The sequence below is a fragment of the Amblyomma maculatum genome, chromosome 8 (genome assembly GCF_055883805.1).
Source record: "Amblyomma maculatum isolate TAMU_Amacu chromosome 8, ASM5588380v1, whole genome shotgun sequence".
In the NCBI taxonomy this organism is placed as follows: Eukaryota; Metazoa; Arthropoda; class Arachnida; order Ixodida; family Ixodidae; genus Amblyomma; species Amblyomma maculatum.
Genome location: NC_139351.1, coordinates 120,233,163 through 120,260,007, shown reverse-complemented (window position 1 = coordinate 120,260,007; position 26,845 = coordinate 120,233,163). Strand labels below are relative to the sequence as shown.

At 47.4% G+C, this 26,845-nt stretch overlaps 1 protein-coding gene across 1 annotated transcript in view; it reads left to right on the top strand.

Annotated features, from left to right (window-relative positions):
• LOC146182343 (phospholipid-transporting ATPase ABCA3-like) overlaps positions 1–25,988 on the top strand; it is a 62,074-nt gene extending 36,086 nt beyond the window's left edge. Inside the window, exons 16-24 of the mRNA XM_084577431.1 lie at positions 896–1,153; positions 9,343–9,536; positions 10,824–10,868; positions 11,071–11,253; positions 15,514–15,708; positions 16,863–16,984; positions 19,190–19,363; positions 22,516–22,738; positions 24,986–25,988. Coding sequence (XP_084433557.1) covers positions 896–1,153; positions 9,343–9,536; positions 10,824–10,868; positions 11,071–11,253; positions 15,514–15,708; positions 16,863–16,984; positions 19,190–19,363; positions 22,516–22,738; positions 24,986–25,177 — 1,586 coding nt within the window. The 3' untranslated portion in view covers positions 25,178–25,988. The remainder of the gene's footprint in view (positions 1–895; positions 1,154–9,342; positions 9,537–10,823; positions 10,869–11,070; positions 11,254–15,513; positions 15,709–16,862; positions 16,985–19,189; positions 19,364–22,515; positions 22,739–24,985) is intronic.
• Positions 25,989–26,845: the final 857 nt, after the last annotated feature.

Sequence of the window (26,845 nt, the reverse complement as noted above, 5' to 3'; positions counted from 1 at the left end):
CTCTCCCACGTCTTGCGTGGCGGCAATGGTGTGCTCCGGTTGCTGCAGCGCCGGCTCGGCATCAGAGGATCACGGTGCGTGCAGAGCCACGTTGACTTGACTCGCTAGCGGCGTCAGCGCCATCAGTCAGTCGCTGCTATACCCCTTCGCCGCGCAACGTTCCTATGGGCCCACGCGTTGCCTCCCGTGACCACCCGATAACTTAATTGCTCTCTTCATTTCTCCAACCACAAAGCTTCCTTCGTGACAGACAAGAACTGTTAGTGGAGTATTTCTTGAAGGAATATATGTGAAAGATAAAAAGTTTGTAATTGTACATACATGTCTTGCTCGAAACCTTTGCCTCAATCTATCGAAAAGCTGAAACAGCCGATAAGCTGCGCTCAAATTTCGCATTAGGAAGTAACCTAATCGTCGGCAAAACGCATTTCTGGCGCCCTCTGTGCACAGCTTCGTAAACTATTGCGTGCAGCACGTGTGAGCGTCGCGCTAGAAGCTGGCAGCACTGGCATCATTCGGAGAAAAAGGCCGCAAGAAAAGCTGATCAATTCGCGCCACCGTGCGTTCGAATCCTGCCCGAGGCTATAATTTTGGTAAAATCCTTATGTCCCGCGACGAAAATCCATATCGCTCGTAAAGAACGTGACATCACAACCACACGAACTCACACAAGTAGTTATAACACCCCATAACGATCACAGAGTACAACAATGATGACGTCATTAGGCAGTTTTTAATTAGCCTCCTTGCTTGTGGCAACGTTCCACGGAAATAAAATGGAATGAAACGTGAGGAAAACTGTATTTAAAATGCCCCAACATTGTCATATCTCGAATCGGGGGGATGCTTTGTTTCGGATTCATTGTGAAGACACACTGGCCTTCGTTCGGCGCAGGCCTGATGGGCGCCCTGGAGCCGGTCATCCTGCACTACACGGTGACGGTGGCCGAGGCGCGTATGCTGTCGCTGCTCCCGCAGGTGCTAAACGTGCTGCTACGCAGCGTGCCTACCTTCACGCTCACGCGCGGCATGTCTCAGCTGCTGCAGCTGCGACGTGAGAACGACGTTTGCCTCTTGGGCGGCGAGTTCCTCAGCAACGCCTGCCGAAATGTCGACCTGGAACGCACGCTCTCGCTCAAGTACTGCTGCAACGGTATGCGCGCTACCGAAGTGGACGTTGCACCTGCAGCTGTGATCTGCGCGGCCGTCATAACAAACGACTTTTTTTTTTACTTAAAAACTAAACATTACCTTTAAACTGTGTTGAGAACAGTAGCAAATAGTGTGTTAATCATGACGTGCTAGGGAAAATTTCACGTAAATTCTTGTGAATTTAGGATCCTCTTCCAAGCTTAAAAATTTTCTTGTAATCGATTGATTAATTGAAAAACTTCATTTGCAACCAGAAGGAAGAAGAATGACGTAAACTTACATCGTAACGGTGGGTTATTGGAACGAAGCTTTTGGTAGAGACCTTATACTGCATTCACAACTTTATTTCAATATTGTATGTTGGCGTATAATTTATTGCTCACTTCGTCGCTATTTTTGGCGCAGTATTTGGTACGAAGCATACTTTTTGTATTTATTTTGGTTAATGAAATTGTGTCGCTTTATTATGTTAACATGCTCTATCATGCCTTTTGTACATGTATGCGCGGTTACGACTTTTTCTACCTGGTTCTGCCGCTCAGGTCTTGTTAGGCTGGTAGACTCAATGTTTATACACACTGTTTACATTTGACGCAATAAATTGTTATTTTGATTATAGTACTACTCCCTAAAATTCTTGCTCATACCAATGAGTTAGCACCTCAGTTCTCAACAAGTGTGGCAGTCTGCTCGGAGAAAACCTTTCAGTACTACTAGTTAGTATATAGCCTCACTTTACAAACGCTGTTAGAATGCTGTCTTAGTTATATAGCCGCAGAATTTGCAGCATTCCATTGATAATTGCATCACATGATTTGAAAATACCCATATTGCCAGGCTAGTGCATTCTAATCTCATCTGCTTTTCAACGATAGGTTACCCAAAAGGATAGCCTCTTTTGCGAAGTGTGTTAGAAATCTGCTTTTATTTGGCTAGCGAAAAGGTGGTGTGGCTGCGACCAGCAGAAAGAACTGAGAGCCACACCCCTACAGTACCGCTGCACGAAAATGAGGAGCATGGCAGAAGTCATGTGGTTTGTGAAGCAATGAATTGTCCAGGAGCTCTAAACGACCATCAGAACAGCGTTGGAGTTGATAAAAAATGGCGTCGGTGGCGCTTTTGCTCGGCCCCCTCCTCCTCCAGTATACGTCTTCGCGACGTCACAGAAAGACATTTAATATAGAGACGTACCAACGCAGACGTATACCGGTTTATCCCTGCGCCCGCTGTATGCGCAGTGATAAAGGGAAGGGTTGTAATGTAGAGACGTACCAGCGCAGACGTATACCGGTTTACCCATACGCCTGCTACGTATGCGCAGTGATATAGGGGAGGGTTGAAATGTGGCCACTGCGCTTGCGTAGGAGGCTCCGGTAAACCGGCATAAGCCTATGCCTCTACAACTCCGGTGCGCTAAATCGCTCTTGTAGATAATTGAGGCTCTTAGCATAGCCGAGACATACTAACGTAGGAGTATACCAGTACCTCGTCGATACGCCAAAACGCCCTGAATAGTTCTTAACAGAGAAGACGAGTAATTAGACGTATACCGATTTACCGGATGCCTCCTACGCACGCGCAGTGGCCGCAATTGCTCCCGCCCCTGTCAATGCGCGTGCGCAAGAGATGCCCTGTAAACCGGTATAGTACGTCTACGCTCTGATGTCTCTAATCTCTCTATTATAGAGTGGCCGAATGACTCCGTCAATAGAGAGATTTAGCTTGCCTGAGACGTACTGACTAGACGTATACCGGTTTGGCGGACCCCTCCTGCGCACGCGCATTGACAGAGGTGAGTACAATAGCGCCCACTGCGCCTGCGTCTACGTCAGCACGTATCCGGCAAGCTAAATTGCCCTAATGGCCCGAGTGAGTGAATGAGTGAGTGAGTGAGTGAGTGAGTGAGTGAGTGAGTGAGTGAGTGAGTGAGTGAGTGAGTGAGTGAGTGAGTGAGTGAGTAAACTTTATTAACTGCTCGGGGATCTTTTTCTTCGCCTCTTCAACCGAGGCTGACGAGCGGTTGGCGCCCCCAGTCCAGGGCACCACTGGCTTTCGCCAGTTTGCGAGCTCTTGTGACCAGGTAGAGCTGAGCCTCCGGGTCAGAACTGGCCAGCAAAGGCTCCCACTGTCTTTTATTTGGGTTTTCAATTTTTTGTAGTTGATGTGAGATGCATTCCCATGTTATGTGGTACAGGGTAGGGGTCTTCCCGCACCACGGGCACTCGTCTCCGAATGTCGTGGGATGCATCATGTGCAATATGTGTAAATTAATGAAGGTGCCCGTCTCTAGCCGCCTCAGATCTATGGCCTCCTCGTTGCTGAGCTTTTTATGCGGCTCCGGATATACTTTCCGCAAGCCTCTGTAGTGTTGTAGTATTGTGGTGTAGTCAGGGTCAAGCGGAATCAGGTCCTCTGTCGCGAGACTGTTGGGCGCACGGTAGGTTGCATGTCCTCGGGCTACCCTGTCTGCGTACAAATTCCCCGTGATCCCTGCATGCCCCGGAATCCACACTAGTGTTTGAGTGTTGGCTCGCTTGTGGAAGTAAGGATTTGGTGCGCTACCTTAGATAATTTACCCCGTTGAAAATTTCTGCACGCGGATTGAGAGTCCGGCAGTATCGTCAGACTCTCTCCCGTTTCTCTTCCTTGCCTAATAGCCAGTGCGATAGCCACTTCCTCTGCCTCCGTGACTGTACAGTTTTGGATCGAGGCGCTAACTACCTCCCGGCCTTCGCAGTCTGTGACCGTGGCTATCGCCCTCTTTGCATTCGTTTCTAATAAGGCTGCGTCGGTGAACCTTGACGTGTCTTGTTGGCCGATTGTTTTTTGATAATACTCTGCCCTTGCCTGTCTCCTTCCCGGGTGTAGGCGGGGGTCCATGTTTCTTGGTATGGGCCGAACTCGGTACCAATTTCTGACTTCCCGCGATACCTCTCTTGTCTTGTTATAAGCCTGTAGGTGTGTGCTATATCCCAGTCTTTCCAACACCCGTCTTCCCGTCCTCGTTTGTAGAAGTCTGTTTAGCTGTGACTTGATTTGGGCTTCTGCAAATTCTTGTTTTGTATTGTGCAGTACAAGAATGGCCCGAACTTACGTTCCGCTGCGTCGTGTTTCTGTAACTGGCTGCTATAAAGTCGCCATATTTCCCCGGGGGCTGTGGTATAAAAAAGGGGCGTCCTCGACAGAAGTGTCATTCCTAAAAACACGGAAGCTTGGGGAGTGTTAAGTGTTCCATGGCCAGTCGGGAGATAAACCGCGGTACGTAGGATCAGCACCTACAGTCAGGTCCGCAGTACTGGACGGGTATCGCTCTTTAATTCAGTTCAGTTCAGGCGTTCAGTCGTGTCCGACTCTTCGTGACCCTATGGACCATGTCACGCCACGCTTTCCGGTCTCTCACTATCTTCCTAACATCACATAACTTCATCTGCAGTGCCTCGAGGATGTCATCTAACCATCGCGTTCGCTGCCTACCCCTTCTCCGGCGACCCTCAGCCTTTCCCAACATCAAATCTTTCTCCAGCGACTCCTCTTTTCTCATCCGATGGCCAAAGTAGCTGAGCTTTAACTTTAGAATTTGACCCTCCAATGAGCAGTCCGGGTTTATGGTCGACAATATCGACTGATTTGATCTTCTGGCTGTCCAAGGAACTCTCAAGAGTCTTCGCTAGCACCACAATTCAAACGCGTCAATTCTTCCGCGGTCAGCCTTTTTCACAGTCCAACTCTCGCATCCATACATCACAACTGGAAAGACCATAGCACGAGTTATACGGATCTTGGTTGGCAAACTAATGTCTCTGCTCTTTACTAGGCGATCAAGGCTAACCATTGCTCTCTTTCCCAGAAGCAGGCGTCTCCTAATTTCATGGCTGCAGTCTCCTTCCGAGGTAATCATCGAGCCCAAGAAGAGAAAATCTGTCACAGCTTCCACTTCTTGTACTTTGATGCTCGAAGACTTGATAGGGCAAGACGCCATGATCTTTGTCTTTTTGATGTTCAGTTTAAGCCCAAACTACTCACTCTCTTCTTGTACGCGCATCAGAAGTCTCTTGAGTTCCACTTCACTTTCTGCCATTAAAGTGGTATCATCCGCATGTCTAAGGTTGTTGATACGTTTTCCAGCAATCTTCACTCCAGCTGAAGACTCGTCCAGAGCGGCCTTCCTCATGATGCACTCTGCATATAGGTTAAATAGGCAGGGCGACAGTATGCAGCCTTGCCTCACTCCTTTCTCAATCGGAAACCAATCAGTAAGACCATGCCCAGTTCTGACTGTGGCCTCTTGCCCTTCATACAGGTTCCTGAGGAGACAGATAAGGTGAATTGGAACTCCCATCTCTTGGAGAGCTTGCCACAATCTGCTGTGATCTACGCAGTCAAACGTTTTCGCATAATCAATAAAGCAGAAGTAGATGGGTTTCTGGAACTCTCTTGCTTTTTCCATGATCCAGCGAAGGTTGGCAATTTGGTCTCTAGTTCCTCTGCCCTTGCGAAACCCAGCTTGCACGTCCGGAAGCTCCCGATCCACATACTGCTGCAGCCTACCTTGGAGGATTTTCAACATCACCTTGCTAGCATGCGAAATAAGCGCGATCGTGCGGTAGTTGGAACAATCTTTGGCACTGCCTTTCTTTGGAATGGGGATGTAAACTGACCTCCTCCAATCCTGTGGCCACTGCAGGGTTGTCCAAATCTTCTGACATAATGTATGCAGAATGTTAACAGCGTCGTCATGGTTGAGGTTTTGAAGCAACTCAGCTGGAATGCCATCAATTCCGCTAGCTTTGTTCTTAGCAAGGCTGGCTAAGGCCCATTCAACTTCACTCTTCAGGATGCCCGGCTCGAGATCAGTGATCATAACCGTCTGATGTTGGGTTTGCACATTCGGGTCCTTCTTGTACAGTTCTTCTGTGTATTCCTGCCACCTCTTCTTTATGAGGCTTCAGTGAGGTCCTTGCCTCGTTGGTCCTTTATCACGCCCAGCTTAGCACAGAAGCTTCCTTTGATATCTTTGATTGTCTTATACAGAGCTCTTGTGTTCCTTAGTTGGCAGTTGTCCTCAACTGCTTGGCACTGTATGTTCAGGAAGGCATTCTTATCTCTCCTTGCTATTTTCTGAAAATCCACATTGAGAACCTTGTATCTTTCTCTTTTCCCCATAACTTTTGCCATCCTCCTTTCCTCAGCTATTTGCAAAGCCTCTTCAGATAACCAGTTTGCTTTCTTGCATTTCTTTTGTTTTGGAACTACCTTAGTAGCAACTTCTTGTATTATATCACGAACATCCGTCCACATCTCTTCGGGCTCTTTGTCTTCTAGATCTAATTCTTGAAATCGATTCCTCACTTCCACAGCATATTCTAATGGAATTTGATCCAGATCATACCTGAAGGGCCTTCTAGTTTTCTGCGTTTTCCTCAATCGAAGCTTAATTTTGGCAACAAGAAGCTGATGATCGGTGCCACAATCGGCCCCAGGCCTTATTTTTACTGCTTGTATAGCGCTTCTCCATCTCTGCCGGCAAATAATATAATCGATCTGATTCCTGTACAGACCGTCCGGTGAAGTCCATGTGTACAGGCGCCTCTTGTGCTGTTGAAAATGAGTATTCGCTATGGTCAGGTTGTTTTCTTGACAAAACTCTACTAGCCTCTGCCCAGCTTCATTTGGCTCACCAAGACCGAACTTGCCTGTAATTCCGGATATTTCTTCACTCCCTGCCTTAGCATTCCAGTCTCCTATGAGAAAAACGACGTCTGATGATGGGGTGCGGTCTAAAAGGCATTGTAGGTCCGCATAAAATCTCTCAACGTCAGCTTCTTCAGCAGTAGTGGTCGGTGCATAGACTTGGATAACTGTTATGTTCAGAGGGTGACCTTGGATCCGAAGTGACATCATTCGGTCGTTTTTGGGGTTGTACCCTAGCACTGCTTTGCCCATTCTTCTGTTTACTATGAGAGCGACCCCATTCCTTCTCTTGGATTCGTGCCCACAATAAAAGACATAATGGTCGCCGGAGTTAAATTCTCCCATTCCGGTCCACTTGAGCTCACTGATACCCAAGATATCAATGTTCAATCTGTCCATTTCTCGCTTGACGATGTCCAGTTTACCTTGCGTCATAGATGTTACATTCCATGTTGCTATGTGATATATCTCCTTGCAACATCGGACTTTCCGGTCGCTTCCCGACACATCCACAACTGAGCGTCCTTTTGGCTTTAGCCCAGCCGCTTCATTCGTCCTGGAGCTACTAGGAATCGCCCTTTGTTCATCCCCAGTAACATGTGGGACGCCTTCCAACCTGGGGGGCTCATCTTCCGGCGCCATATCTTTAATGGTATTGTGACTGGCCATAGGGTTTTCTTGGCAGGAAATACTGGAGTGGGTTGCCATTACCTTCTCCAGTGAATCACATTTTGTCAGAACTCTCTGCCGTGACCTGTCTATCTTGGGTGGCCCTACACAGCAGAGCTCACGACTTCATCGAGTTTCGCAAGCCCCTCCGCCACGACAAGGCAGTGATCCATGAAGGGGGCTCTTTAATTAAGGCCCTCTTAAACATGCACTATGCCCACAAAATCATTGGGACAGGAGAGCCCTCTCGTGGCGCTATTTAAACTTGCCCGCATTAGACTAATGGACTTCTATAGAGTGCAGTAAAATTATTAGTGAACTCTCCATTAAGTACATTGGGGAACAACGGTTCAACGAATATCTCTCCTCCTACAAATACCAACCGTGACAATCTACCTCTACTCTCATTTCCCGTCTTGTATCCAAAAATAATTGAGAGATAACGTGAAAAGAGGAATCCGTCACCACCATCACATAGAAGACTATATCACACATACAGGGCGTTTCAAATTATTCAGTGCAATATTTTTTTTATTTCAAAGGTTATAGATAAATATCAGATAAATAAATATAAACTCAGATCACTCAGGGTCACACTAGCAAAGGGGAGGCACTCCCCTTTTTTCAGCATCTCATCTTTCCAATATATGGGACAAAAAGATTTATTAATTATCTATATTTTATGCTGGTTTGCAGCCTTCTAAAATGTTTCCCGCCTGCCCAATAGGAAAGAATACCTTGAAATCTGCGCCTGTCATTATTATTACATATAGCTCTTCGTTTTTCTTAACTAAGCCAGCCCAGCAAGATTAGATTATTTACCTTTGTCTTCCAATGACTGCCATTTTTAACACATTACAATTGCATCGTGTGTGCTACTTATTTTTCCCACTTTTCGTTTCTACCACACATTTTTTACCACATTCTCATTGAACTTATAGTACCTGATGACACCGAAGGGATACGCTTATTTATTAATCTTACTTTCGGGCAATGAGCGCAATCCTAAATATTTCTGTGATCTATGTTATGATAGTGAACCGACCCCCAACAAGCTGCTTTTGCCTGACGTCACAAACAATCGAGCCGTTGCAGCATCGGTGTCATGTGGTCTCGAAAACCTTGGGTGGTCCCCTTAGTCCGGAAGCCCAGTGGCCTGCGTCCCCCCCCCTCCCCCCCCCCCCCCCCGTTGGTTCCGTGTGACCCGGAAACCATATGATTGAGGCTGGAGTAGGGGGACGTTTTGCTAAGAGCATGAGACATGATTGATGGATTAGTCCGTTGTTAATATTTCTGCAGGAATTTCCGAGTCTGTGAGTACAGTAGCATTTGGGTTGGTAGTTAGCGCTAGCGCAATGGCTTCCTCCTCTGCGTGAGTGGGGTTGGAAGTGAGAACTGACGCGTAGTTGATTAATTTGCCCACGTGATTCGTTATGGCAATGGTCATCCGCCCTTGGATTGGATCGGCTGCGTCCACGTAGAGCGTGCCCGGGTGTCCATTCCATTTCTTGCGCAGGCTTTCGGCTCTGGCGCTTCTTCGCTCCGCGTTATGTGCCGGGTGCATACTTGTGGGTATTCAGTGGACGAGATGTTCTTGCGGATTGGTAGATGAAGTTCCGTCCTTTGGTCAACCGTGTAGGATACTATGAGGTGTATCTTGCTCATAAGGGTTTGGCCTATTGCGATGGCCAGGAGGTTGAGCTCTGATAGTCGTTGCGCCAATGTTAGCCAAGGTTGTATATTGCTGGATGCTATCCTTATACGTAGCAGAAATAAGTTGCGTTAATTTATTAGGTTAATTTTTTTTACCAACGTTCAATCATTACACAGCGCTTCCTTCTCGCAACGGTACCACCGTCAATGCCGGCCAGGCCCGCCAGACGATGGTGCACCCTTACGAGCCGACGTGCGCCGTCATGATTGAGGTGTACGTGATGCTGGCCGAAGCGATCGTGCTGCTCACCTTCGTGGCCATCATGGACGCCACAGCGTACGGACGACTGCGCAAAAAGCTGATCGGATCGGTACGCCCTCACAAAAACACGTCAATCTTTATGTGTGCGCTGATTTTAGCCTCCACACTTAATGCGACAGCATTTCTTGGTTCACGAATGCCGTGGAGAGGATTCGGGGACAGGAACTGTGGACAAAGGGTATCCGAACGAACAGTAAATAGAGGAAACAATTTGGGGGTTTTACGCAATGCTTCAACCTAGTGATAGAGCGAAAGCTGTGAGTGTTGCAGCGAATTTTTCGGCGGACACCTGGATATAATGTGCCGCCGTCACAACGTTCGAACTAAACTTCTGTCCTAGCAACTCGCTGCTGTCGTTCGCCTCTACCAACTGCCGAGTTATGTCTTCTTCTTCTACTTATTCTCCTTCTTCGTCTTTTTCTTCTGTCTCTTCCTTTTCTTCTTCTTTTAACTCTTTTAATTCTTCTTCTTCTCTTCCTTTTTTTCTTCTTCTTTCTCTTCTTTTTCGCCATGGTGCCACGATGCCACGCCGACGGCTTGAAAACCTAGCGCAGGGTAGAGATAGCAAGACTGCGCTAGGTTTTCAATCAGTTTTCAACCCGTGCCAGAAAGAACACATCGGCATCCCTGGCTCGTGCACAAGAGCACCATACTAACGCCGCTGTCGACCACGCCTCGTGTAAAACTGCAACTCACTTTCCCGCGGTGCAGTGAACTTCATCACATTCCCGAATTTTCATTTGCGCTGCTCTTTCATTTAACCTGCACATGTACGCAATACACATAGACCATCTGGCCGAGTGCGGTCGAGGTCCGCTAGTGTAGTGCCAGGCGAATCCACCAGGCGGCGTGGCAGAGCTCGCAATGCTTTCGCACGACTGCATCTAAGCAGATGTAAGTGCACCCCTGGAATTTTTCAAGGCTCCGGTTCAGCAGGAAAGGTTGCGTCGACGTGTCGGGAAACTGGTGTGTCGTGACGTTCTGGTGAACGCGAATAAAACAAGCTACGGAATTGGGACTAAGGGTCACCACATGTCTCAAATAGTTAAACTTTGTTATAAGTAAGTGATTTTCATTCAAACGAATATTTTAAGAATTATTTTAGTCGAGATTTGAGTCGGTGACCAATGGGTTGCGAGTCACATAGGCTGACCCTAAACCACGCAGCTCAATATCATCTTGAAGCTTTATTTTCACTTTCTCTGTTTTATGACCATCCTCTCCGTCTCGGAGTATTCTCACCCATCCACTGGACAGCAATACGTGCAGGGCTTTACACCTAGCGTGCCTGCAGGACGCTTGTAGACTATTGCTATCCGAGCCGGCTTTAAAAGAGATTAATAAGCAATATGAAGATAGAGCTCTCGCAAGAGAAAACACCGTAACCTCCAATTTCTTCGTCTTCATGAAAATGTTTTGCTTATTTTCAAGCTCACTGGCAGACTTGACGACGGCACTGTCGGCGAATTGGCGGCAGAAAAGGTGCTGATCCACGGCGCATATGTGATGCTTCACTCTGCGCGCCTTTTGTACAGGTACGCCTGCACGGAAGCGAGGTCAACGGCTCGCCGTCCGATGGCCAGGTAGGGCCGCGGCTCACCACGTCACCGCTCGACTCGGACGTGGCCAACGAGGCCCATCTGGTCGAGCGGCTCGGCGCGGGTCCCGTGCCGCCCGAGTACGCGCTCGTGGTGCGAAAGCTTACAAAGTCCTTCGGCCTCTGCCGGGGAGTCAGCAACATCAGCTTCGCTCTCAAGCGTGGACAGGTATACGCCCCGTTCAGCACAGAGCTCTTTAAAATTACCCGTATGCACGCAGAAGAGAATGGGGTCTTTGGCGCCGTCGCATTAATCAATGTCTGGTGGCACTCGTGTCAGCCGACGTGCCCAATCCCTACATAGCCCCACACAATGCCCATAGAGAGGGGTGAGAGCGATAAGAAGTGGAAGGATTGTCCGTAAGAAAGGATGACCAAATACGAATCCTAGGGCTATACATTCAAGAGAACGGATACAACGACGGGATAATAAAGAAACTGGAAACTAGGCATATCCAGGAGAATAACATTGAAGGGCCGATGCTTAAAAGAAAGGAGCTTGATCATACTTATGCAGGCATATGTCATAAGCCGCATAAGCTACTCTGCGCCATGTTTAAACCTTACAGCAGAGAAAAAAAGAAACTCTAGCATCAGCGTTCTGGGCGAAAAATCGCACCTAGGAGGGATCGTCGTTGGCGCGTGACATAGACAGGAACCGATCAGCGGATTGTGCAACTCATGAGGCTACATAACATGGGCGAGTTGGAAAGAGCTGCCAACTCTGGAAGCTCGGTGAGCGACCCATAGGCGCCATTGTGTTGCGGCTAGTCCCCACGTCACATCTGCAGCAGTCCCGTGTGGAGTAATTGGGTCTTCATGACGTCATTGCAACAGTCTGCACGCTCCATAGCGCACTACAAACTCACTGAATGATTATATGTGCCGATAGCAGGCATTGTGCTGTCAGTTTTTGCTCTGCGCAGTGCTACAAAAATTAGGAGGACGCTTAAGCTTCGCCTCAAGAGTAGACGTGATAGCACCTTTAACACCGTCCTTTCATAAAATTTGAGGACATGAGTAACTTCTTTAATAATGATAAGAATAATAATAATAATAATTGGTTCAAGAAACGGATAGGCGCCGTATCTGTCAAACCTGTTCCGTGGACACACGACTGCGCTGCAAAGGAAGGGAGGAAGTTGGGAATGAAAGTGGAAAGAGAAAAAGAGGAGCCTTAGTGGAGGCCTAGGGAGTAATTTCGAACACCTGGGTATATTTAACGAGCACTGACATCGCAGAGCACACGGACGTCTCTCTGTTTCGCCTCCACCGAAAATGTAGCCGCCGGCGATCGGGTTCGAACCCGGGCTAACTTATTTCGAATTAAATAATTGGTTCACAGGAAAGGAATGGCGCAGTATTTGCCATACTTGTTCTGTGAACACCTGTACCGCGTCGCAAGGGAAGGGGCAATGTGGGAGAGAAAGTGGAAAGGGAGAAATAGGTGCCGTAATGGAGGGCCAAGGAGTAATTTCGACCACCTGGGGATCTTTAACATGCACTGACATCGCACAGCACACGGACGCCTCCTCGTTTCCCCTTTATCGACACGCAGTCGCTGGCGGTCGGGATCGAACCTGAGTACTCCGGTACAGCAGTTGGGCATCTAAGAAGGGAGGAACTAGTGTGTGGTTATTTTATTGTATATCGAAAAATAAGGAAAAGTTATTTGCCAGCCTTTTTACCTGTACTGCGGCGGCGGAAATAAAGGGATGGTGAGGAACCGGTAGAGGAAATCAAAGAGGTGTGATAGGGAGAAAGGACAAGGTAGGTAAAAATATATACACTATGGCACAATATACAGTAGTTTGCTAGAGCCTGCCCGCAGATGTCTTAGGTCTCTGAGCTCTCGGCACATCAAGCGGGCCTCCGCAATAACTCCAAGTGCAGAGGCACAAAGGTCCAAGTACAGAGATACGATCCGCGCCCGTGCTGTGTTGATGTAACCGGTTACGACGCACGCACGCGGCACACTGTACAAAACACTGATGGCCGATCGCTCGTTATCGTCCGGAATAGCAGACGCGGATCATTCGGTCACAGCGTGTACTATCTGGGCAGGTGAAACAGGCGGGACATCCAACCCACCTGTTCGATGTATTCACACAGGCTCATGTGTTCGCTCGCGGACGCGTGCACTGCCTGGCGACCACAGCTGTGCGTAATTAACCCCTGCGCTCTGTAAGCCGTCAGCAACACGTGGCGTCGTCAGCTAGCGCAGCGCACTGCAGAAGATGTTCGAAGGTTTCTTGCCTCGCCGCAGCCATCACGCACGTCACTGGTGGCGAGTCCGTGGCGCATTAGTCGTTCCCCAGGCCCCACGCATCCAGTGCGCGCACAGCGGATCAGTGAGCGCTGCAGCCGAATCATCGAGCGGCGGCTGACACTGTGAATGCGCTCACCTCTTGCGATGCATGGAAAGAAGGTAGAAACAAAAGTGTAAAGCGAAGGTGGTCGTCGATTACCGACCACCTTCTGACGCAGCACACTGGCTCATGCATCGCCACCAGTGCCATGTGTTACGGCTGCGGCGCGGTAGAAACCCTCATGTTCTTCTGCACTGCGCCACGCTAGCCGAACCACGCCGCGTGTTCCTGGCGGCATAAAGGTAGCTGTGCCCCTGTGACCGCCGGGCAGTGCGCGCGTCCACGAGCGAACGAATGTGAGCCTATGTGAATACATCGAACAGGCGGGCTTGACGTCCCGCCTGTTTCACCTCGCCAGATGCGCTGTGACCGAATGTTCCGCGTGTGCTATTCCGGACGATAACGACCGATCGCCCCAAGTCGGCCATTAGTGTTTTGCACAGTGTGCCGCATGCGTGCGTCGTGAACAGTGACATGGACACAGCATGCAAAGGGGCAAAGGAAGGCGCTGTATCTTTCTTCTCGATGCACATGCGCACTCACATTTACAGTGAGCGGCATGCAGATGGAGGTGCATATATTTGTCATTGGTTTGAATCTCTCTCGCAAACTAGCCTCCAACGTGACTAGAAGATGGATGCTAAATGCGAAGCGAGATGGTATGACGTCATCCGTAACGCTACAAAAATAAAAGTTGCCTCACGATTTCAGTACGGAATCGCGCACGTATTTTTTTTTTTGCGACCCGTTTTTCCCAATTCTGGGTTACGGCGACGGCGAAGCGTTTTCGACCACACTAGCTGAACGCGCTTCGTGTAGAGCTCGGAACTGGCTCTACGGTTAGAAAAAATTGCACCAGTACCAGAAGGCCTACAGAGGCGGAATTCGTTATATGCACGAAACGTGCCGGCGGAAAATGCGTTATAGAGAAGGGCGAAATAATTGAATCTCACAGAAGGGGATAGAATAGGCAATAACATTCAACTTTATTTAATAAAGCCACTTATTTGAAACATTTAATGAGCCAAAAATCAGCTGGCAAGGATGCGCATCGCAAACAAGGTACAGGCGAAGAACAGCAGTTGAAGGGAATTCTTCGTGCCCACAGTCCTAGCCTGTTTTTTGAAGGAAATGCTTCGCCACGCCATGCAGGTATCACCCAAGGTCGTTCCAAGGTCGGTATCACCCATGGGCGTCCTCTTGATCTTCCTTGAGCCAGATGTCAGTGTGGCTAAATAGATTTACCATGGTACCACCTATGGCGTACCACCACTTGACCTTTGACCTTTATCTTTGGACGGCAGACAGAGCATCATTTGTTCCCTCTTGTCGACGATGACATCCTCGAGTCATGAATAGTCTCGCTAATTTAATCGCTGCAAAATCATGTCTGCCCATGTATAACCCTAAGCCTAACCAAAGCAATACCAAGCAAAACGATGTTTCGCCTAACTAGGTTTAGCAGGGTTAAACTGGGCCATTTTTTTTTTTTGCGTTACTATATACTGCCACGAAACCTTCAAAACTGTATTTGTTGTTTTTTAACAGCCGCCGGCATGCGGGCTTATCACTACGATCCTGGCACGCGTATCAATTCTGTATCCCTTGTTCGTTCATGCTCGTTGTCGCGATGCGACACGTTATTTTCTTTATCGCGAAAGATGCGCCGAAATCTTTCTCGAAGATTCCGATCACTTGCGTATGTTTCTACAATGTTCCAGGTTGTGCTAGTAGCAGCTTGCGACGTTATCTACATTGTTCTGAGCAGCCTTTAAATGGAGCGTTGACGAGTGTGACGACTCGAGCATTCTTTGTTCGACGATCGACGAGCACGTTTGTTGCTATCGCCGCCGCCGAGTTGCTTAGTTCTTTTGCGGGCGCAAGTCAGCCCAATAAAGAGTTAATAATTTCAGTACCATCTGGCCTGTGTCTTCTCTTGGTGTCAACAGCCTTGTCACCACTACGTGACAATACACCGTCCAGGGCAGGCTAAGCTTTCTTCGCCAGGCAAAAGCGGATATGCAGTAAACGTATTCCCCTCTGTCGTCCCTTCTTTCCAGTGCCTTGGGATAATCGGCGTGACCGGGGCGGGCAAGTCAGAACTGATGCAGCTGCTCACCGGCCTATCGGAGAGCTCGTCCGGCGACGTCTTCCTGGGCTCGCTGTCCCTGTCTCGCTCGCCCAAGGAGTACGCCTCCAAGATTGGCTACTGCCCGGACAGCTTAGGACTACCCGACCATCTGACCGGCCGAGAGGTGAGTGCGACAGCACGACCCCCAGATGAACTGAGTATACAGTCGTCCACGTAGTCTAGTCGCGCCACACTATAGGCGTACTTTATTAATTCAGGGTACCCTTAAAGCCATTCTAGGATATATCATTGAGGCATGGAAGCAATTAAAATCAAAACATATGCAAGAAATTTGACTAGTCGGACCAACAAAACAATGAACAAAAGTTGGAATACTCACAAAATGAAAAAGCTGGAAAGTTGCAATAGACATGAGAAACGAACAGAATGAAAATAAAATGGAACAACAATACGGAAATTGAACAATAAGCACAAACTAAGCAGGAGAGGTAACAGCGAAACAGCATATTGCTATCTATTTTAGCTCAAGAAATACTGCCGCAATAATTTCAATGGCGTTATTAAGTGGCAGCTGGTTACAGTCAGTAACAAGGTTTCGGGTAACAATGATGTGGCATACCCTGAAGTGCGGCATGTTATGCGTTTGATCTTGTAATTGATGTTATGCTAGGGAAAACTATTTAGTGTATGGGTGAAGAAATTGTCATGAAGCCGCGGATTATAAATTCCGTGAAAGTATATAAAGCAGGAAAGCTTGTGACGATATGATCGAATAGATGAATATGATTAATATCGAATATGATTACTGGTATTATCGAAGCTGTGAGGGGCGTGGCCCCAAGCTGCTCGATGCAAAACTCAGAGGCCTCCTGGGTTTGGAGTGCAGGCTGATGCGGCCAAATCGAGGGCAGTCTAAGACTGAGGCAGTCTAAGCAAATGGTTCCGTAATGGAGTCTACAGCGTTGCTCCGCGACAGGTTCATGTTAGGTTGATCCAAGCATCTATGGTGTAGCCCCGTCTAGGGCAATACCGGCTACAGCTTATGACATTCTGCATGTGATTTCATTGTTTGCTTGTAGTCGATTAAAGGCTACCATGCTTGGTGATGCACACTGTTCTTCTTATTTAAATACTGTCCTGTCGTTATTAAAGGCAATTCGAGGATATTGCCATTTCAAAAGCTACGAGCGATTCCAGTCGAAGACAGACTTCACACGCAATCATTCAATTCTCTAAGCGTGTTCAGTTAACGCGAGATATTTTTCACGTCGCCGCAGCTTTGATGTTCGATTACAGAGCTGGATGCGAACTTCGCAGATCATCGAGCTCTTTTGTGTCCTGCGTGGATTCCGTTTGGATGACACGAAAGCGATGGTGAAGAACCTGCTGAGGATCATGGAACTATCCAGCGTCGCGAATGACATCATCAGGAGCTACACGTAAGAGCCACCTCATGTTCGCCTATCATAATCGTAATGAGCATCATCAGCAAAGTCTGCCACATCCTCGCTCATTCTAGCATATTTTCTGAAGGGGTCGCTTTTATTTATTTATTTATTTATTTATTTATTTATTTATTTATTTATTTATTTATTTATTTATTTATTTATTTATTTATTTATTTATTTATTTATTTATTTATTTACTTCAAAATACTGCAGGCCTTATGGCCCAAGCAGGAGGGGCATACCAGGTAACAATCACAAATCGTTTTTTGGTACCATCTGTGTAGCTATGGTTTATTGGCAGCGGAAGATGACGCGTTTATGCATGGTGCTGAAAAACTTTCGAAAATTATGCCTTCAAGTAACGATGAGCCAGTTGACTGTGCAAGTCTTACCAAATTTCAATGTTTAGTAGGAGTTGGAACTGCTTTATAGCCGACGAATGACGCACTGCATCTTTTCTTGTTCATGTTACGAAGAAGAGTTAGCCGTTGATTTTATGTGAAGCGATGTGACAGTCGGATAACCTTAAACATTTGGGCCAATCATCTTCACGTACATTGAACCATAGGGAATACGCTAGGTTGTTTCACTCTGTTACTGAACACTGCTTCTATTGAGGTTAGTACCGCCACTTCGCTGTTGAATCCCAAAATTTCTGATCTTCTTCTTGCCGCCATTCTCCGTAGAAACTTGGTGAAAGTTTCGTATGGTGCATCGCGGCGTCCTTAAATCACGTGCAAGCCGTCTGTTAACAAATCTGAAGGGACACTTAAGCTCCGACTTTAAGGGTATGACGCAATAGAGTTAATCAATAGTTCAGAATAGGGAGACCCTATATCAGTTGGGAAATAGGTCCCGGCGGGGTGGCGCAGTGGGACGCTCGACTACTATGCCCAAGGACGCGGGATCGAATCCCGGCCTCGGCGGCCGCTTTTTCATAGAGGCAAAAACCTAGGCGCCCGTGTGCTGTGCGATGTCAGTGCACGTTAAAGAACCCGATGTAGTCGAGATTTCCGGAATCCTCCACTGCGGCGTCTCTCATAGCCTGAGTCCATTTTCGGTCGTTAAACCCCAAAACCAAACCAAACCAGTTATGGAGATAGGGGAATACGGGAGTGCCAATGCGCAGAATGCTGCGATGAAAGGGCGGAGGGTGTGACTAGGGGGGTACGCATGTACACTGGCTTCCTTCTTGTCCCTATTTCCCTTACTGATATAGGGTCTCCCTATTTTACACATCAGGCTCCGTTTGCCGGCTCTCCTTGCGTATCCTTGTCCGCGTAAATGAACTGTGCTACTCGCCTGATTACTGTTCCCTTAATTTGTTCCCCTGATACCTTACACATGCACTTCAGCCTACAGCCATATGTAAATAATGCAGGACTGTATTGCTTAAGAGCGGAAATGGCGAAACCCACTGTACAGGACTGTTTTCACTAATTGCATCGTCACTGTCATTCCAACCATCATCGCCATCCCTATCGCTACTATTATTACTATCAACTAAATGTACCGCCATTGTCATCGCTGCAATCATCATCATTGTCAGTGACTGCATCGTCGTTGCCACCGCTATTATTTATCCTCATGCTAGACAAGGATAATTACGATCACTTTCTCACGATTCCGGTCTGGCCTAGTGGTTTGCACTCTCGGCAGGGGATCGGAGGGATAGTGGCTAGGCTCACGTTGGAGACAGTTCCTGCGGACATTTCCTGGGAACATTTTCGCCCACCATAAGCCTAGAAAGACTTGCGCCTTAAAAATAAATCAGGCAAAGATAAGCCCACGCCGTGCGAACGTGCCTACATGCCCTAGTGGAAGGTTGTCTGACTAGGAATACAAGGCTCCTACTTGAAGTCTGGACTCTAATCTCAGCCCTCCGTCTGAAAGAAGGGACCAGAGTTGGCGGCTCCTGCAAAATCGGATGTGGTCGCGTGATGTCAGACAACCCCACAATCAGCGCCCGACCATTCTGGCCAGCAACAACCAGCATACCCGTGCCCGAGATTGCTTACCGTCCAGCGTCTGGTTTTCTGGAGAACTGGACCTTAAATGCTATTGCATCGACATGCATTTACGCCTACCCACCACGTGGAGGAACTGCGCTGCACCTAGCCGTCATATTCCCTCCGCATGTTAATTTTTGATGGCAGTCCTACCGCTGTGGTGCGAGAGCGTTTTGTGACGCTGCAGCCCGGGTGACAAGCGCAAGCTGTGCATCGCACTGGCCATCGCGGGTCTGCCAAGCGTCATCCTCCTCGACGAGCCGAGCACGGGTGTCGATGTCTCCGCAAGGGCCCAGATTCGCCGCAGTCTAGCCATCATCCGCGAGAAGACCGATTGCGCCATCTTGCTCACCTCCAACAGGTAGGTGCATGCAGTGCCTGTTTAGCCGCAGTTACCAATATTCTTAGCTGGAACAATGCAGCAAGGATCGAAAGTTACCTGTGCTGCCGTGCAGCGGCGAGAACACAAAACGGGTTAGGCATACGGTCGCGAAACCCTAAGCAAAGTAGAACCTCGTGAGAATGTGTGCCATATTGTAGCAAGGAGCGAAGGTTCGCCTTTCTGCACCCGCATTCGAATACTCATCTTTCTGTATTTACTTCATATCCTCGTCGCTCAGTCGTATCAGGTTAACGCGTACATGAAGGTTCATCTTTGTCCAAAAGTAACCAGACAGTAGGACTTGTTTCTAAGTCGCGTAAAGCAGCCCTTGAGCATGGGTCATAAACCTGTGTAAGGTAAGAAGAACCGACATTATTATTTTCTGGGACTGTCTGACGTATATACGGTTGATGTAGGGCTCCCCTACATAATAACGAGACGCAAACTCTTTCCTGATTGTTCTTTTCTTTGTTTTTGCACTATGATACACTTTAATGAGCAGTACGTGTGCAAGCTTTGTATGTGGCTTACTTAAGCTCATGCACGTGAACAGGTCGGCCAGTGAACTCACTGTCCATTTTTACAACGATATAGCCCTGCATGAGGAACACTTTACGACGTAAATGATGTGTACTTCCGGCTGGCCACGCGTGCAGCCCTTTTCGGCGAGCAAGAGTAAACCCAGAGCACGCACATTTCGTTTTCATCTGCTGGGGCGTGCGTTCATAAGAACGTCATGAAACTCTCTAGAGCTCCCTCCTCCCTGCGGGTGTTTGCACTGGTGAAATAGGAAAACCGCCATGTCTGAGCTAAAGTACTAGTCTGACGCTTGGATCATAGTGAAGAGAATACATTGAGTGAAAGAAGCGGATACCTTTTGAAAATGACTGCAGAATTCCATGCTTTCTCTGTCGCTGAGTTTCACTTGCAGGTAACTGACTTACCTCGTAAACCACAGTGTTGCCGGCGGCGTAGCGTTAAGACGAGAATGGCTGAGAGTAATTAGAAACACGTTGTTCGCGCCGGCCCTCGAGTTCCTAATATCTTGTCTGTGCTCATCATACGCTAGCACTGTCCCATTCAGACAGCGGCGCCGGAAGCCTGAATTTTTAAGATTCGAGTTTGCAACCGTCCCTAAAGATTACTGTTTTCATACTTAAAGACAATATTCTAGACATTAAAAATTCCTTAAATCCGTCTGTCACTACGCCTTGACCGTATCTTTAGGCAGAGCTTTTTATCATACCTATTAGAAAAGTGCTCAGAAAAGTGACATTATTAATATGCACTGTTTTTTGCGGATTATTGTACCGTCTAGAAAGTAGCCACTGAAAGTTGTCTGCAATTGTCATCTACTGAATAAAAGCGCATTTTCATGTAATTGCCTCTACGGTTATTACATTGCAAAATATTTTGTAGCGAGAGCTACATTGGCCACAGTCTCGCCATTTCGGCGTGCCTGTCCGTGCCTGTCCGAAGAGCGAAGAAAGAAGAAGAAGAAGTCGTGGGAGGCGGTAGCTGGCAGCTGACATGGCCGAGCACTAACTTGACGTAGGGCTTACTGATATTACGTTTGTCAGGAGCTGCCAACTCGGGACTCTCCTTTCATATGGGAGGGTGATATCACAATCAGCCTGCCAACCCCTTGCATTCACGTTATCCCTAGGCCACGAAGGCACGTTCAAACGGTTCGGTTAAAGCGGGGCATTATATGTTGGCTGGTAGCTTACGCTATCGCGTCATCGCGAAGGTGGGAGTGTCAACAAAAGAAAGAGGTGCCGTAGTGGAGGGCTTCAGACCACCGCGCGATAGAGGCTTTCGCCTCACCGCACTTTAGTGGTCAAAAGTGCCCCCTATGGCATAAATAAAGCTGAAGCCATAGAGTAAACTACTATGTGCAAAAGCCGAACCTAAGCGTAGCCATGCAGATAGCTCTCACATAACTCCAGGTTTAACCACAAGCTAAAACCACAGCTAATTTTTTCTACTGCATCTCCCCAACTGATTGTGCTGTCAGGTAGCCGTAAATTTAACAGCCTGAAACTTTGAAACGTGGACGCAGTTTATTTTCATGACCGGAAGAGTCGCCACTATCAGTAAACAGCCGGATTTTGACCTATCAGGACCGCAGTTTTTATATACATGTGCCATATAGGGAAGTTCCAAGCTCTGTGTGTGGGCCCATGGCGGAGAGGACGACGATGGAAAGCCGAAGTAGATTATGCAGTCGTACGTTTGCTTCAGTTTCTTGCCCCAGAAAAAGACAGAAAGGAAAGAAAGGCAGGCTTGAGTATTTTATGGACTGAGTAATAAAACGAGGGGGGCGAGGGTAATGAGAAAAGGATCAAATGACGTATGTTGAGACGCGCGCGAGAGACCTCCTCAAAAGCAGTCGCCTTGACAAGAAAATACCCCTCGACAATTATGGTTCTCATTTTGCTTATATTCAGCGCAGTTGCTGTATGCTTTTGCGATTTGTGACTTTCCAGCTGCTTTTCTTTCTTCCTGCGAGGCACGCTCGCTATGGCGTCAAAACCTGGCGTCACGTTTGATGAAAACACACGTCACACACTTGCCGCGGTGGCGCAGTGGTTAGGGCGCTCGATTGTTGTACCCAATGGTGGAATGGAGGCGAAAAGCAATGCGCCCATGTGCTGTGCTATGTCAGTGCACGGTAAGGAACCCCAGGTAGTCAAAATCTTCGGAGCCCTCCACTACGCTGTCTCTGATAGCCCTTGTGGCTTTGGGATGAGCCAAACCAAAACAAACATAGGTCAGACTGGCGTATTTTGTGCTAACAATACGTTTTTTATTGGCGTGATAATCCAGCTGTGATTAAAATGTTCGCACGTCTTATAATAAATAATATAATATAATAAATATAATATATAATATAATATAATATAATATAATATAATATAATATAATATAATATAATATAATATAATATAATATAATATAATATAATATAATATAATATAATATAATATAATATAAATATAATATAATTAAGATAATACGGAACGAAAACAGTGTACCAGGACATCTCTTGGCGTTCTGCATTGTACAAAATTATAAAATCTGTCGATGGCTGAAAGTATAAGTGACAACAGTGTTTTGAAATACTGCAGCATGCAACAGTGCGAGGTGCTGTGCGACCGCATCGCGATCCTGCTCTCGGGGCAACTGGAGTGCATCGGCACGGTGGACGAGCTGAAGAGCAAGTTCGGACGCGGCTACACCATCACCATCAAGCTGCGTCAGGAGAGCTTCGACGACTCCGAGTACCAGGAGGACCTCACGCACGACATGAAGCGCGAGTTCCACGGCTGCCAGCTGGACCACTCCTTCCAGGCAGGTCACTTTTTCAACTGCAGCTATGCCCTTCTTGTTGATGGGCTCCTAGGGCGACAACATGGATTTCAGGAGAACGCGAGAGTGTGACAGGAGTATCAAAGTACACCGGCTCTCCCAATCAAATGTCATAAAACATTTAAAACATATAGCCATGTCCTAGTCCAATCAAACCATACGAGCTATCGCCTGGCCTTGTCTGCCTTATATGGAGAAAGAAAATAAATTGAAATGTTACACCAGTAAGCTTCGATGTCTGCATCAAGGCACAATATCACGCGACCATCCTTTGGCTCATCTCTCTCTCCCAATGCATGCGAAAAGCTCCATTTGGACAGTGCTGTAGATTAAAACGATTTTCGTTTCCGGAAATGTTTCTCGGGACGCTGAGGTCACGCCGTTGTCACGTGGGTGCTTTTTTAATGCGCGAATTGTCGTTTAAAGCCGGTAAAAGAAGCTACTTTACGCAAACGGCACCTTGGCGCAAACACCTCAGTCAGCAGATTTTGCAGATGATCCACATCTTCTGTATTGGCACTTCGTTATTTATTGCAATAATTAAATAGTTGGCTAATTAGTCTTACAAATACTCGTGGTTGGAGGGAAAAAGATGAGGCTTGGTAATGACACAAAAGCTCTCATTTCGTTTCACTGGCATTAGGATACATTTTTTTTAGTTTCTTGGTAACATTTAGCTGCAAAACCAGGTATATGTGTGTATATAGGTACATGTAAAGTATATGGAGGAGCCACGATATGCAACGAACGGTAGGTCTGATGACGATATATATAGAGCGATTGTATTCTACGCCACGTTTAGCGTGGCAACACAAAAATGGCGGGCAGCTAGCGGTAACGACAGATAGCTATCCGTCCATGCAGAGCACTCGTCTGTGGCTTTTGAAATGGATGCCACGCTGAATCTCTTCTCTACACCCCCGTTATATTTGTAAAACCTCGGTAACCATGGCACAACCAGTTCTGTCCTGTTAAAGCAACCGTGCCTCTCAACGAAAATGCTGTCGTATATACAGGCGCCATATATTTTGCCTTATTTGGTCGTTTGGGACACGCACACATATTGGGGTCATTTTCAACTGAAGTCCTGGAGACGGTGTGGTCAAGTCGGATGAACGCGTATGCTATAAAGCAGCTCCCGCAAAAGTTCGTGAGCAGTGGACGGGACCGTTTTTCAAGACTTATCTGTAGAAATATCGAACGCTGGTGTTTTTGCCTTTAACACCTTGTTAGTGGCTGCTGGGATTGCGGCTTAAGCAGGGACACTGTACTTGTTAGGGACCATGTCGCAAACAAGACAATGAGCGCTGCTCCTGTATACTAGGACTCGAAGAGGGCCGTTTATGCATGGGCAGCAAAAATAAACACGGATGGATGGATGATAGTGGCTCTGCCCTTTGTATCGGACGGCAGCTTGTGCCGCCTAGCCAAAAAATTAAAAGAAATATATTTATCTCTTCCCTATTTTTAGCTTCTAATTCGCTCGTATCTGCCCCCCTCCCTTTTTTTTTCTTCTCTTTATTCTCTTGACTTTTTCCACCAATCCTCTAACCTCTCTTTTGTTATCAAAACGCGTTCCTCATCCATTCGTCCATCTTCCCCAGCAAATCCCAGTGCTCTCTCCAGATCTGCCGCTTTTCCCGCGGGAAGGGCATGACGAAGTTTTTGGCACCTTAGAACAACATGTTCCGTTGTTTCCGCCTCAGTTCCGCACGCCGCGCATAATATATCTACTTCCTGGAATTTTTTCCTGTACGTTTTTGTTCTGAGGGCCCCTGTCCTAGCCTCAAACAGCAATGAGCTCCCTCGTGAGTTGTCGAATAAACTTTCTTTCTTTATATCCGACACACACCTTGCGCAGTGTTGTTTGCAGCTCTTTTCTGCACTGTTGCCAACATAGCAACGACCTCTGAGTGGCCAGTCTTGGGGACGAGGCCGAAACAGAAATGAGAAAGTGCTAGTAGTTACCCACATGTTAAAGGTAATAGCACAGGACAGACGGCAAAATAAAAATATACACCATGTGGGTATACACCACTTTGTATACCCTCTCCTCTATCGACATTCTTAAAAGAGGCCTTTTCATTTCGCTACTGCACGGAACTTGCTGCGCTTATCTACGTTACACGGAATAGCGCTTGCAATTTTAGATAACTTCGGGGTGGCTTCTTGTAGGCCTGTAATTTGCTCTATAGCTTCGAAAAGTCAGCTTAAACGCGACATACGCAGGGCGTGCTGGGGTACCACATCGCCACGACCTACACCACGTGGAGCGAGATGTTCTCCAAGATGGCGCTGATTCAGAAGAAGTACCGCTTCAAGGAGTTCTACGTCAGCGACACCACCTTGGAGCAGATCTTCGTCAGCTACGCCCGCAAGCAGATAAACTTCACCAAGGCGCTGGCGGCCACTACCTCCTGATCGACGACGCGCCGTAGTGCTAGGCCTCTTTAGGGCACCGAGCGCTTGCGCGTAGAGTGGTGAGCACTCGGTTTAATAGGCGCACACCCATGTATAAATTCCTGTATATTATTGTACATAGCACTGTATATACTGTATTTATTGTGTAACGCGCTGTGTTATTTATAATTTCTCTTTGCATTGCTTTGTTTTATTCGGAATGAAGGAACCGACAATTCAGTAGGCTCCGCTAGCAAGGACTATTCGGCACTATATGAATGAATAGTTTGTTTCCACGCCCCTATTATAGAAACGATACGCGTGGACTATACTAATGAAAAGGCTGCACTTCACCCGCCGCCGTGGCAGGCATTAATGCCTTTCATGTAGGTGGCGCTCGTGTTGTAGTATATCATGCACTGACCATCTAATCATGATCGAACTCACGTGCTTCAATGTGGCTATATGTGTTGTGCGTGGTGCAGTGATCGAAATGTCATCTCGCCGCATTTTTCTGCAGACTTATGTTCGCCTTAGGGTGGTGCGGATGCGCGCGCTGGGCCTTTGGCGAAGTTGGACGCCTTAACCATAGTCACGTGATTGCAATGCCGCATTGCGCACCTCCTAGCTTATTAAGAAAGGCTGTTGTGAACAGACTTCATTACTTTGTGACTTTGCGAACGAACTGTGAGAATGTGAGATTATAGCATTGATTTGGGGTACATCCCGCTAATCGTTTTCGTGTCCTTTGTTGACTTTGTTGGCCTGTTTTACAGCCGCTGTCGCTGCTTGATGGTGTTTGAAATAAGGCCCTGACTTAACTTATGTCGAACAGACCCGGTATTTTCTTTTTTCCGGGCACGTCGTACGGGCCTGCTGTGTTTTGATGCTGTGCATGTGGTTAAAGGTATATTGCCCGAAGGAACCCGGTACTTTTTCTGCGACTACGTCAGTTTTCGAAATCAAGCATATCCGACGTGGCGAGGCTTTCGTATAGGTTCGTCATCACACGGGCAGGGCGGTATGTTTCCGTGGGTACGTCGGTTTATAGTAGATTCCGCATGCCTTTTGCCTTACCTGAAAGGTATGTTCTAAAAGAAAGATTGAATGATGACCATCCTAATCGATCTGTTTGCACTTAAAGAACTAGTCTAACATTTTTTTATCGATTGCAATGTTAACGATAGTCGCACAGGCACGTCGTACGAATTCATACCGGATTTGGCATGCAGTAATCGAAACTTGTGCGTATCAGAACACTCCAGCAGTCAGCCAAACTGTCCGAATCCTCGGAAGGCTTCGTGCGTTACCGCGGATGCGCCTCGTGGCAAGAGGGAAAAAGAGAGCAGATAGTGTTTATGCGTACTTCACTTCTGAATGTTCTTCGCTCGCTCTGCTTACTGTCTCCCTAATATTTTGTTTTTATTTCCTTTTGAGGGGTTTGTCGCACTATCGCTAAAGAACCACATAGTTGCCGAAAGGTAACTGAAGAAAACGAACTGCCGTTTCACAATTTTTTCAATTCGCTGCAAGCTGGAGACGGTCATCAAATTGTAAACTGGCCTCACGACTTTTCGGATCCACTCTAGAGAGCTGTAATATGTCGCACATTATTATTAGCATACAGTACTAAACTAGACCAGCTTCCAGTTGAGGACAACGAAGAGAGCTACACAGCAGAAAATGGTA